This window comes from Pithys albifrons, chromosome 9 (genome assembly GCF_047495875.1).
Source record: "Pithys albifrons albifrons isolate INPA30051 chromosome 9, PitAlb_v1, whole genome shotgun sequence".
Lineage (NCBI taxonomy): Eukaryota > Metazoa > Chordata > Aves > Passeriformes > Thamnophilidae > Pithys > Pithys albifrons.
The window spans coordinates 33889592-33899036 of record NC_092466.1 but is presented as its reverse complement, the minus strand read 5'-3'; the positions used below and the strand labels follow the sequence as shown (position 1 = coordinate 33899036).

The following is a 9445-nucleotide window of genomic DNA, read 5'->3' as shown; positions in this document are numbered from 1 at the left end:
CTCTCATGAGAGTAGGCTGAGGTATTTAAAACAGCAATATACTACTAAGGAGCAAGTCCTGTAAGTGTATCCGTAGTTTCCAGGCCAGGGGTGGGTTCATGGATATCACTGGATTAATTAATGGACACAGGAAATGGGTACCTGAGGCATAGTGTTTGTTCTGACATAAAAATTCCAAAGCTATTTTTCATTCATATGGATGGAATCATATCCCTGAATCTTTTTCCTCCTACGTGTTGAGTGTTTAGTCCTTTAGTGCCTTTAATCTTTTATCACACTGAGAAAAGATTTGCTTAAAAACTTAATAGTTGAAAAAATATTTATAAACAAACCCAAAATAATTACAATATTTAAATTCTGACTCTTTATGGCACAGCTATCTCTGCTTATCTAAAATATTGCTAGAAACAGTCAACATGGAATTCAGAATTCCCAGGATTGAAAACCAAACCAAATCAACATTATTGTATTAACAAGGACAAAGTGAAAAAAGAAAATAAAATGCTCATTTTGGCTGAAGAAGCTCCTACTGAGATTGAAAAGCTTGTGAGAAAGAACAGTCCTTTGTTTTCTTCATTCTAACAATTACTTAGTGCAGAGTTTTCTGGAAGGCCAAAAAATTCCAAGTAGCTAAACTATGTCAAAAGAAGTTGGAACAATGTCTTAGAAACAGCACAATAACAGTAAAAATTACTGGTAACACAAAAATATACAAAGCACGTACATTAATGAATGCCAAATAACATCAGATATTCAATATACAGGCTGAAAGGTTCAATGTAACAAAAAAAAAGTGTAAAAAGTGTATCAGACTTAAACATTTCAATTAATCAGTGTTTGTAAGAGAAACACAGAAACAATGCCCTGTCAAAGTTTACTCATAACTCATCAGTTTACTACAGCTATAATAAATATTCTACAGTCTATGCCACTAAAGAGGAAAAAAAAAGTAAAATCTCTCATGTAAAATTCAAGGAAACCAGATATGTAACAACATAAAATTGCTTCAGAAATCATTCTCCTGCAGGGATTAGGTCATCAGTGTCTGTCTGGTGTTGGCTGATGAGCAGGTCTTGGACAGAAAGTGTCCCAGTACCAAAGAATTTGGTGTCCAATTGAGGTACAGATGCAAAACAGGAGCAGTGCCAATGACAAGAGCATTCCAGGTGTGGGGAAGGGTCACCATGGAGGTGTCTTCTATTGCTCTGAGGACTCTGAATGCCAAGAGGGGGTCAACTTGACTTCCCAGTGCAGCAAACTCCCCTCCATGGGGGACATTCCCACCCACCTCACAAGCCAGGGCATCAAGGGCAATACCTGCACCCACTGGCAATGGGAGCGCAGCCTGGAACTTGGGCACTGCCAAGCAGGGGAGACTGTGACATCTGCAGGCCATGCCCAGGAACCAGGAGCTCCCTCCCAACATCTGGAGCCATTTTTGCATCATTAAAAGCCATGAGAATGGTTCCTCCCTGCATCGAGGGGATCCTCTCAATCCTTTTTGGACAGGGGTGAACATGTCAGTGACATGTCATGAGCCAACAGTGTGCCCAGGTGGCCAAGAAGGCCAATGGGATCCTGGCCTGGATCCAAACTAGCATGGCCAGCAGGCCCAGGGCAGTGACCCTTCCCCTGGACTCTGCCTTGGGGAGGCCACACCTTGAGTGTTGTGTTCAGTTCTGGGCCCCTCAGTTCAGGAAAGAGATTGAGGGGCTGGAGTGGGGCCAGAGAAGAGCAACGAGGCTGGAGAAGGGACTGGAGCACAAGTGCTGTGGGGAGAGGCTGAGGGAGCTGGGGGTGTTTAGCCTGGAGAAGAGGAGGCTCAGAGGTGACCTCAGCACTGTCTGGAACTCCCTGAAGGGAAGTTCTGGCCAGGTGGGGGTTGGTCTCTTCTCCCAGGCACTCAGCAATAGGACAAGGGGGCACGATGGGCTCAAGCTCTGCCAGGGGAGGTTTAGGTTGGAGATGAGGAAGAAGTTATTTACACAGAGAGTGCTCAGGGATTGGAATGGGCTGCCCAGAGAGGGGGTGTATTCCCCATCCCTGGAGGTTTTTCAACTGGGATTGTCCGTGGCACTGAGTGCCATGATCTGGTAAAGGGACTGGAGTTGGACCAAGGGTTGGACTTGATGATCTTGGAGGTCTTTTCCAAACCAATCCATTCTATGATTCTATGACAATGTTCTGCCTCAGTTTGCCCCATCTTTAAATTGAATGGTGATGGAGAACAAGGGATAGTAGAGTGAAGGGAGTGGTAATGGGGCAGGTCATGGATGAACAGTGAGGGACCAGGCTCGGAGAAGGAGTCTCCTTATAGTGGCCTGCACAGTCTTGCTGCCAACTGTCTGTCTTTTTCATGGACATCATCCTGCTGCAGAAAAGGCTGTGGAGCTTATGGAGATAACACACTTCCTTTGGAAGGCTCCAAAAAAAGGGTGAAACTGCTCAGTCTGTGGCACTGCTGGTGGGTTGCAACATCAGGGTAAAAGCAAATCTTTGCAGGAGAGCAAAAGGGAAGATTTACTGAAGCAACATTTTGAAACATGACTTTGAAAAAAACAATGGAATTATGAGCATGTAATTTCACACTCCCATCAGACCCCCACCAAAGACAGCAGACAGACAAACAGCATACAGTGGAAAGCAAAGTGTAAGTTGCACTCCACAGGCTCCACAATTCCTCTCATACCTGCCATTAATGTCTAACCTACTAAATTTTGCAAGAGCAGTTCAACAAACTCACGTTTTGCAGGAAAAACAACAGTTTAGCAGGTTTTCCTTGAACAAAAAAGTCTGTAATATTCTGAGTCATTCTGTTTAAAAAACAACAAGTAAAATCATAAGAAAGCTACAAAGCTACACTGGTTTTGCTGCCGTGCATCTTAAGCAATAGAAGCTTTACAGTCAACTCTAAACAAACATCTACAGTCTTAATTCATGTTTTGCCATGATGTCCTCATCAGATCAAAAATGTTTAACAAAGCAAGCCTACAAGTAGGGAGGAAGGACAGCATGAAGGATTGATAATAAAAGGGAGTGGAAAATGATCAAAATGTGACCAACAGAGATTTTCTGAAAATGAAGGGGGGAAAAAAGCCACTTTGTCCCGGACAAGAGACGTCTGGAAGCAATAAGGACTAAAACAAGGGAAGGGGAGGGAAAAACCACAAAAAAGGTGTAAAAGAAGGGGAGACCTTCATCCAACAAAGCATTTGCACACATGCTCAGAGTGAAGCACAGCCTGAAGCTGAGCTTGAACTTGAGTGTGTTGCTGGATTTCGAGGAGGGAAAACAATAGCAAGAGACAGCAATACTTTAGCAGGTACTCTCCAAAAACTTGCCATCTTCAAATAAACACGACTTTTTAACTTCATTTTACAGACCTTTCTAGCCTGGCTGTAGAATGCAGCTGACAAGGACACAGCGGCTCTTGCCAGACCAGCTGCTTCCCGACAGACCCCCTGAGGTGGGAAGGGACCATTTCCAGTCGGCTGGTCCCTCACATAGCCCTTTTCATCTTTGTAAATGTAAATGAAGAGTGTGGAGAGAGCGTTTTGTCTGGGAGAGCTCACTGGTACCTGGTCCCTCGGTGTGGCCTGTGGGGATATGTCTGTCCCCACCGAAAACTGGTTTGCTTATGAAAAGCACCGTTTTACTACTGAACTTGGGGAGAAAACAAAAAACCACAACAGGAATGTCCATACGACATTTTGGGTGAGGAACTTTTACACGCTTATTCTAAAAGACCATTAAAAATATACCAAGAAGAAAACACAGGAAAAAAGAACAGAGCAAACTGCCCCCAAAAATCATTAATACAAAGAAAAGTAATATTATCAAATTGTAATATATATAATTGTTTTCATTTAAAAAAGAAGGAAAAAAGCATATCTACCGCCTGCAGTTCTGGTCAGGTTCTCCCTTCACCCCACCCCCCAAAAAATTAAAAATAAAAAATACAAATGAAACAGATTAACCTTTCCACCAGCCTGGTTCTGAACTGAAACAGTATCTCCCCCTGTACTGAATACATCTGTCTGAAACCTTAAGAAAAAGCCCTGCAGTTCTTCAGATGAAACTGAAAGTAGGACTTTTCCCCCAGTCTTTGTAAACCTGGAATTATTTTAACCACAGACTTTCTGTGCACTGGCAGAAGCAGATGGGGTCAGGTACAGGTGTCCTTATCAGAAGGTCAGGATGATTCCAAAGGGTGTTTGAATCTGGGATTGCTCTGCTTTAAAGACATCCTTTTGAGCTTGTAATCAGCTCTTTCTCTCTGAACTGTTACATGAATTGCTTATCGTTTAATTCTGCTTAATGACTTAGATAATACCATTCATTAGGTCTAATAACAATGGCCCTGCTTCACCAGAGCACTTCAATATGCAAATAGCATCATTTAGGCCAGCGGGAATCACGTGCTCAAAGTTAAATATGTGTTTTAGTGCTTGAGCAAATGGGATTCCCAATGCACTCCGGAAAGCAGAAATGTTATGAGTCATGTTCATAAGATACATAATAATTTATTTTAGGTTTGGGATTTTTTTTTTCATAAATTGCAAAAGCTGTGGTGGAAAGGCAGTAGAGCTTACATGTGAACTGAATTTAACCTTCAGCAGCAGGGCCTGAGTCAGGAATGCCAGGGTTGCACAGAAGTTGGCAGGAAGTACCCAGGATTGTATATTCTGCCCTTCAGGCACCTGGGAAACATCCTCTGAAACCCTCAGTACTTTGCCAAATCTTTATTTCCCTTCACTGAATGTATTAAAACATGTAACAGTGGAATTGAACCTCTGTGATTCTTATTTTCCATCTGGAAGTACATCTGGGGAGAGGTACCCACAAAAGGCCAATAATGGGCCAGCATAAAACATTTCTGGAGGGCTCCAAAGTATATCCAGTGTGTGCAGTGGAGACCAAGTACAGGAAGCAAAGGAATTAGTGACATTAGACTTTTTCCACACTCCACATTTGCCTCCTCTGACAACGTATTTCATGCCTTCAAAATCCAGAATGTTTTTTTTTAAAAAAAAAAAAAACAAAACCCCAAACCAATGTCATTTCCTTATAATTTAACAGGAGAAGAAAGTTTGTGATGCAAAAGTTAAAGATGGAATCATCAGCGATACAGGTGGAAGTCTGTCATCTGGTAACCAGAAACGAAAGCAAAAAGTGTTGTTATGTCTTCTCTGAGCAGCACTTTGAAATGGACACGGGGGTTCTCTACTTCTAAAGAGAATCATTCAAGAAAGATTTCTCTCAGATCAAAGGATCCCCCCCCCAAGAAATATTGTCCATGTCTTGCACTCATTTATGCAGCCGCTGCTGGAAAATGAGCCTAATTCTTCATCTGCAGAGTCTGACCACAATAGTCGAATGAAGTGAAAATGACCAAAGGAAAAGAATATAAATGGTGTCATTTTCAAGCCCTGCCACTGCCTCTGGGAGAAGACAGAGAGCAAAGCAGAAAGCGCTGGCACGCCGAGCTCCCGCAGCCCCACAGGCACATTCCTGGTGCGCAGCTCAAGAACTCTTCCCAGGCTCCAGGGAGGGCACTTGCAAAACATCTCCAGCAAATCTTCAGGCAGGTCCTCCTTCTCCTTTCACTCTGCTGCCATTTCCCAAGCTTCTCCACCCTCAGACTCACTTTCTCGCTATCAGCCAAGGAGTTTGACCCTTGAAGTGGCAGACAAAGCGTTTCACGTGAAAACAGCCCGGTAGAATTAACAGTAATCAGATTACAGGTTAGTAGGGACAGACCCTGAAGCTGAATTGTCACAGCCCAGGGTGGTGCAAACCCAGCTGCCTCCCTTTGGGTTTCTCTTGGCATGCAAAGTGCTCAGGTTTGGGAAGAGCAGCGGATCAGTGTGGCGTCGCTGATCGCTGGTCTATCCCCACGGGTTGATGGGATTGCACCAGTACTGTAGCAACAGCAATCCAAAATGTCCTCTCATCTACCTCAGTTAAAATCCCAGGTTGTGGCTGCAGCAACCACAGGGGACATTTGTCACCATGTTCCAACCTTCAGGACAGGTAAGTGTGTACCTTACATACTTCCCAAAAAACCAGGCAAGTCTTTGCTGACCGAAGTCAGGTACTTTTGTTCGAGAGTTCTGGCAACTACATTTCAAGTCTCCTGCACCTTAGGGAAGAACTTTCTCACAAATATATCAGTAAAAAAACAGCTCAAGAAATAAAACAGGTACAGCATCACCTCAGGTGTCCTTTACCTTTCATCATCTGTGCCAGGACAAGGTAACAGATGTGCACTTTGCTTTTGGATCAGATAAAACCAAGCGACAATCCCATGCAGTGCAATCACAAATACCAACTACAAAACAGGAACACTCTACAGAGACCAAAGGGGACAGGAAGCATTGGCGGGTTCTCCTGGGGATCTGTTAAGATTCTGAGAATTAAAGATAGCATTTTTAGAAGGGGCAGAAGCATTCAAACGTCCTACCTTGCAGCTGAACACCTCAAATCAGAGTAGAAATTCACCACTGCTACAACCTTCCAAACCCAACGCATCACCAGGGTACCTGGCTGGGTCTTTAGGAGCTGCTTTGTTTAATAGGTGTGCAATTAAAACACAATTGGAACACTGGCTGTTCCAATTAGCTCAGCTCCACAGCTGCAAAGCCTTTTAACAGGAAACTGGGGCTTATATTAACGACAGCTATTACTGACAAAACCAACAAGAATCCCTCATGGCTCTGTGGTTCATTTTCTTTCCGTGCCATTTCAGCTCCAGTACCCCAAGCATCTCATGAAAACATCATGCATGGAAAAGTTTCATCCCAAGGACAATGTTGGCATGAGAAGAAATGGTTGTAAATACCATGAATTAGTTTAGGTTGAAAGTTTCAAGGAGTTTCTTAACTGCGAGAGCACTTGAGTCGGAACAGCCTGGAGGACAGGGAGGGAAGGGACACAGGGCAGTAAAACCCTCACTGGTTTTTAGATGGAATTCAATCAGTTTCTGAGAGGGTGAGGTGACAGAAGGGTTGCAGCAGTCTGGGTTCCTTGGGCAGTCCCTCTGTGTATAAAGGAAGTATGTCCCTCACTCCACCATTTTACTCTGATAGTCCTAAAAGACTGTATGGAATCATCTGGAATAAGAATTAATAGTTTATGAACAGATGAATAGCTGAGTAGTGTAGCTGAGTACAGGAGGTGTGGTGGTGGCCACTCCAGTGGGCACAGCTGCAGCCAGAAGCTCAACTCCTGTTGCATGAATGAATCAGCTCATTAATGACTCACCACTCGTGTTTTTCCCTTGGGATTGTTAAACACTAGTGGGTTCCCCCTGAATCTCCTGGGTTGCCCACTGCCTTTCCCCCTTATGTGAAGGGCCAGTGGCAGTGGAAATGTTTTAGGGAATAGATTTAGGCTTCCCCACTTCTAATTATCATCCCAGGCACTCAGCAATAGGACAAGAGGGCTCAAGTTTTGCCAGGGCAAATTTAAGTTGGAGATCAGAAAAAAATTCTTTGCAGAGAGAGTGCTCAGGCATTGGAATGGGCTGCCCAGAGAGGGGGTGGATTCCCCATCCCTGGAGGTTTTTCAAGTGAGCTTGGCCGTGGCACTGAGTGCCATGATCTGGTAAAGGGACTGGAGTTGGACCAAGGGTTGGACTGGATGATCTCGGAGGTCTTTTCCAACCCAATCCATTCTGTGATTCTATGATCATATTGTGATCTTCACTTTAGTCTGGCAGTATTTTTCTCTCTGGGTAGTTTAGACTTGAGATGCCAACAAAGGTAGGTCAGGAAGGATAATTAAGATGTACAAATGCAAATTATAATGACACACTGCAAATCTGCATGCGACCTTTGGTTAACATTTTAAAAAGCCACATGGATTGATTTCTCTAACACACATTCATTAGGATATCATCGAGAAATGCTGCATTATGCTTAATTTTCACAAGGCTTTCACTGAGCTACTCACATGCCTGTGATTTAAAAAGGGGTTAGAATTTCCTGCCACCCAAGGCTTGTTGTCATAAGAGTTATTCCATGGGAGGATAATTATGTATCACGGAGTCTCTCTATTCCCAGTGCATGGTGACTACCATGAGATTTTTCAGCAACACTTTAATACACTCACAAGTGTTAATATATAACTTTAATAAAAAATACATAATATTTTGAAATATTCTTGAATGATCCAGCTTGAAAAATGAAAATGACCTTTAAATCTATACAGGGCAGTTCCTTCGGGCACTTTTAATGCAATAATTTATTAAGTTCCTATATTCATCATGTGTGCACAAATATCATGTAAATATTACAGCTGTACTCCATGACAAAACAAGCATAATGCAGACATAGAACCATACAGAGAACTTACAAACAGGGGGGAAAGGGAGATCTAGTATTTTCTGTACAAAATAGGCAGCTTTTTGATAATTTGTAAAAATGCATAACTTTTGGCATTTCAGAGAAGAACACTGTATAAAAATAAATATTCTATGTACAGTAACACACACAGGCCAATCCAGGGTTAGAATCATCACTGCAAAAGAAAACATAAACAAGTGTTAGTGACAGCTCACTCCCAAGTGTTAGTGCCAGCCCACAGGGGAAGGACAGCATTAGGGAAGCTGGATCCAGGGTCTCCAGGAGCAAAAGAAATGGGGGTGGATCTCAGCAGGGATCCTTTCCGGTTCCCTGGGCAGCCTGGACTGACTCTACCTCCACCATCTTCCCACCACTGGCAGGTGCTGAAGGTGGGCCAGACCCTGGGAGGGTCTGAGGGAATCCAGGTGGAAATCTAATCTTTGTGCAAGGATTAGAGCACTTTGGGGCCAGGCAGCTCAAAGGCCACAAATACAGTTCTCTCCTTAGCAGCCCATAGAGCTGAAGAGCTATACACAAACAAGGAGTTTTGCCTGGTGCTTTTTAAGGGTACAGTCCTGGAAATCCCATCCATGCCTCCACACCTCTTTTTCTCTTAGTCAAGGCTCATTGAAGAACATTAGCAGAACCCACGGCACTGCCAACTCAACATAACCAAAACGTTTCCAGAGTTATTTTACCTTATTCCAGCAGCCTTGAACTGGAAGCCCATCTTCTCCCTGCAAAAAATACAGATGAAACAGCAGTTTAGGACACAGATAGGAGTGCAGAGATGGAGGAAAGAAGTTGTGGGTTAACTATCACAGCTGCAACAAACAATGTGAACCAGGGCTGGAGGAATAGTCTGAGAGATATTCCTCAGCCCTTTGGAGTGACCTGGACTTCTGGCTGACAGAACCAGAGTAGCCTGAAGCAAGGGCTGGGCTGAAGAGGGAAGATGCCTGCAGGCTATGCAAGGGATTTATGCACATGAGGTCTGTAGCCTGGTTCTCATTCTTCCTCAAGGAAGGAGTTTATCCAGGCTTCCATGAAGGAGGGAGAAAGGAAGGCAGTGGAAGGCATGAGGGGGTGGTTCTGTGTCC

At 43.7% G+C, this 9445-nt stretch overlaps 1 protein-coding gene across 5 annotated transcripts in view; it reads right to left on the bottom strand.

Annotated features, from left to right (window-relative positions):
• Positions 1 to 8112: 8112 nt before the first annotated feature.
• COL13A1 (collagen type XIII alpha 1 chain) overlaps positions 8113 to 9445 on the bottom strand; it is a 52907-nt gene continuing 51574 nt past the window's right edge. For all 5 annotated transcript variants that reach the window (XM_071563326.1, XM_071563328.1, XM_071563330.1 and 2 more), the window contains 2 exons: positions 9044 to 9082; positions 8113 to 8520 (listed from right to left, as the gene is read on the bottom strand). In XM_071563326.1, coding sequence (XP_071419427.1) covers positions 8518 to 8520; positions 9044 to 9082 — 42 coding nt within the window. In that variant the 3' untranslated portion in view covers positions 8113 to 8517. The remainder of the gene's footprint in view (positions 8521 to 9043; positions 9083 to 9445) is intronic.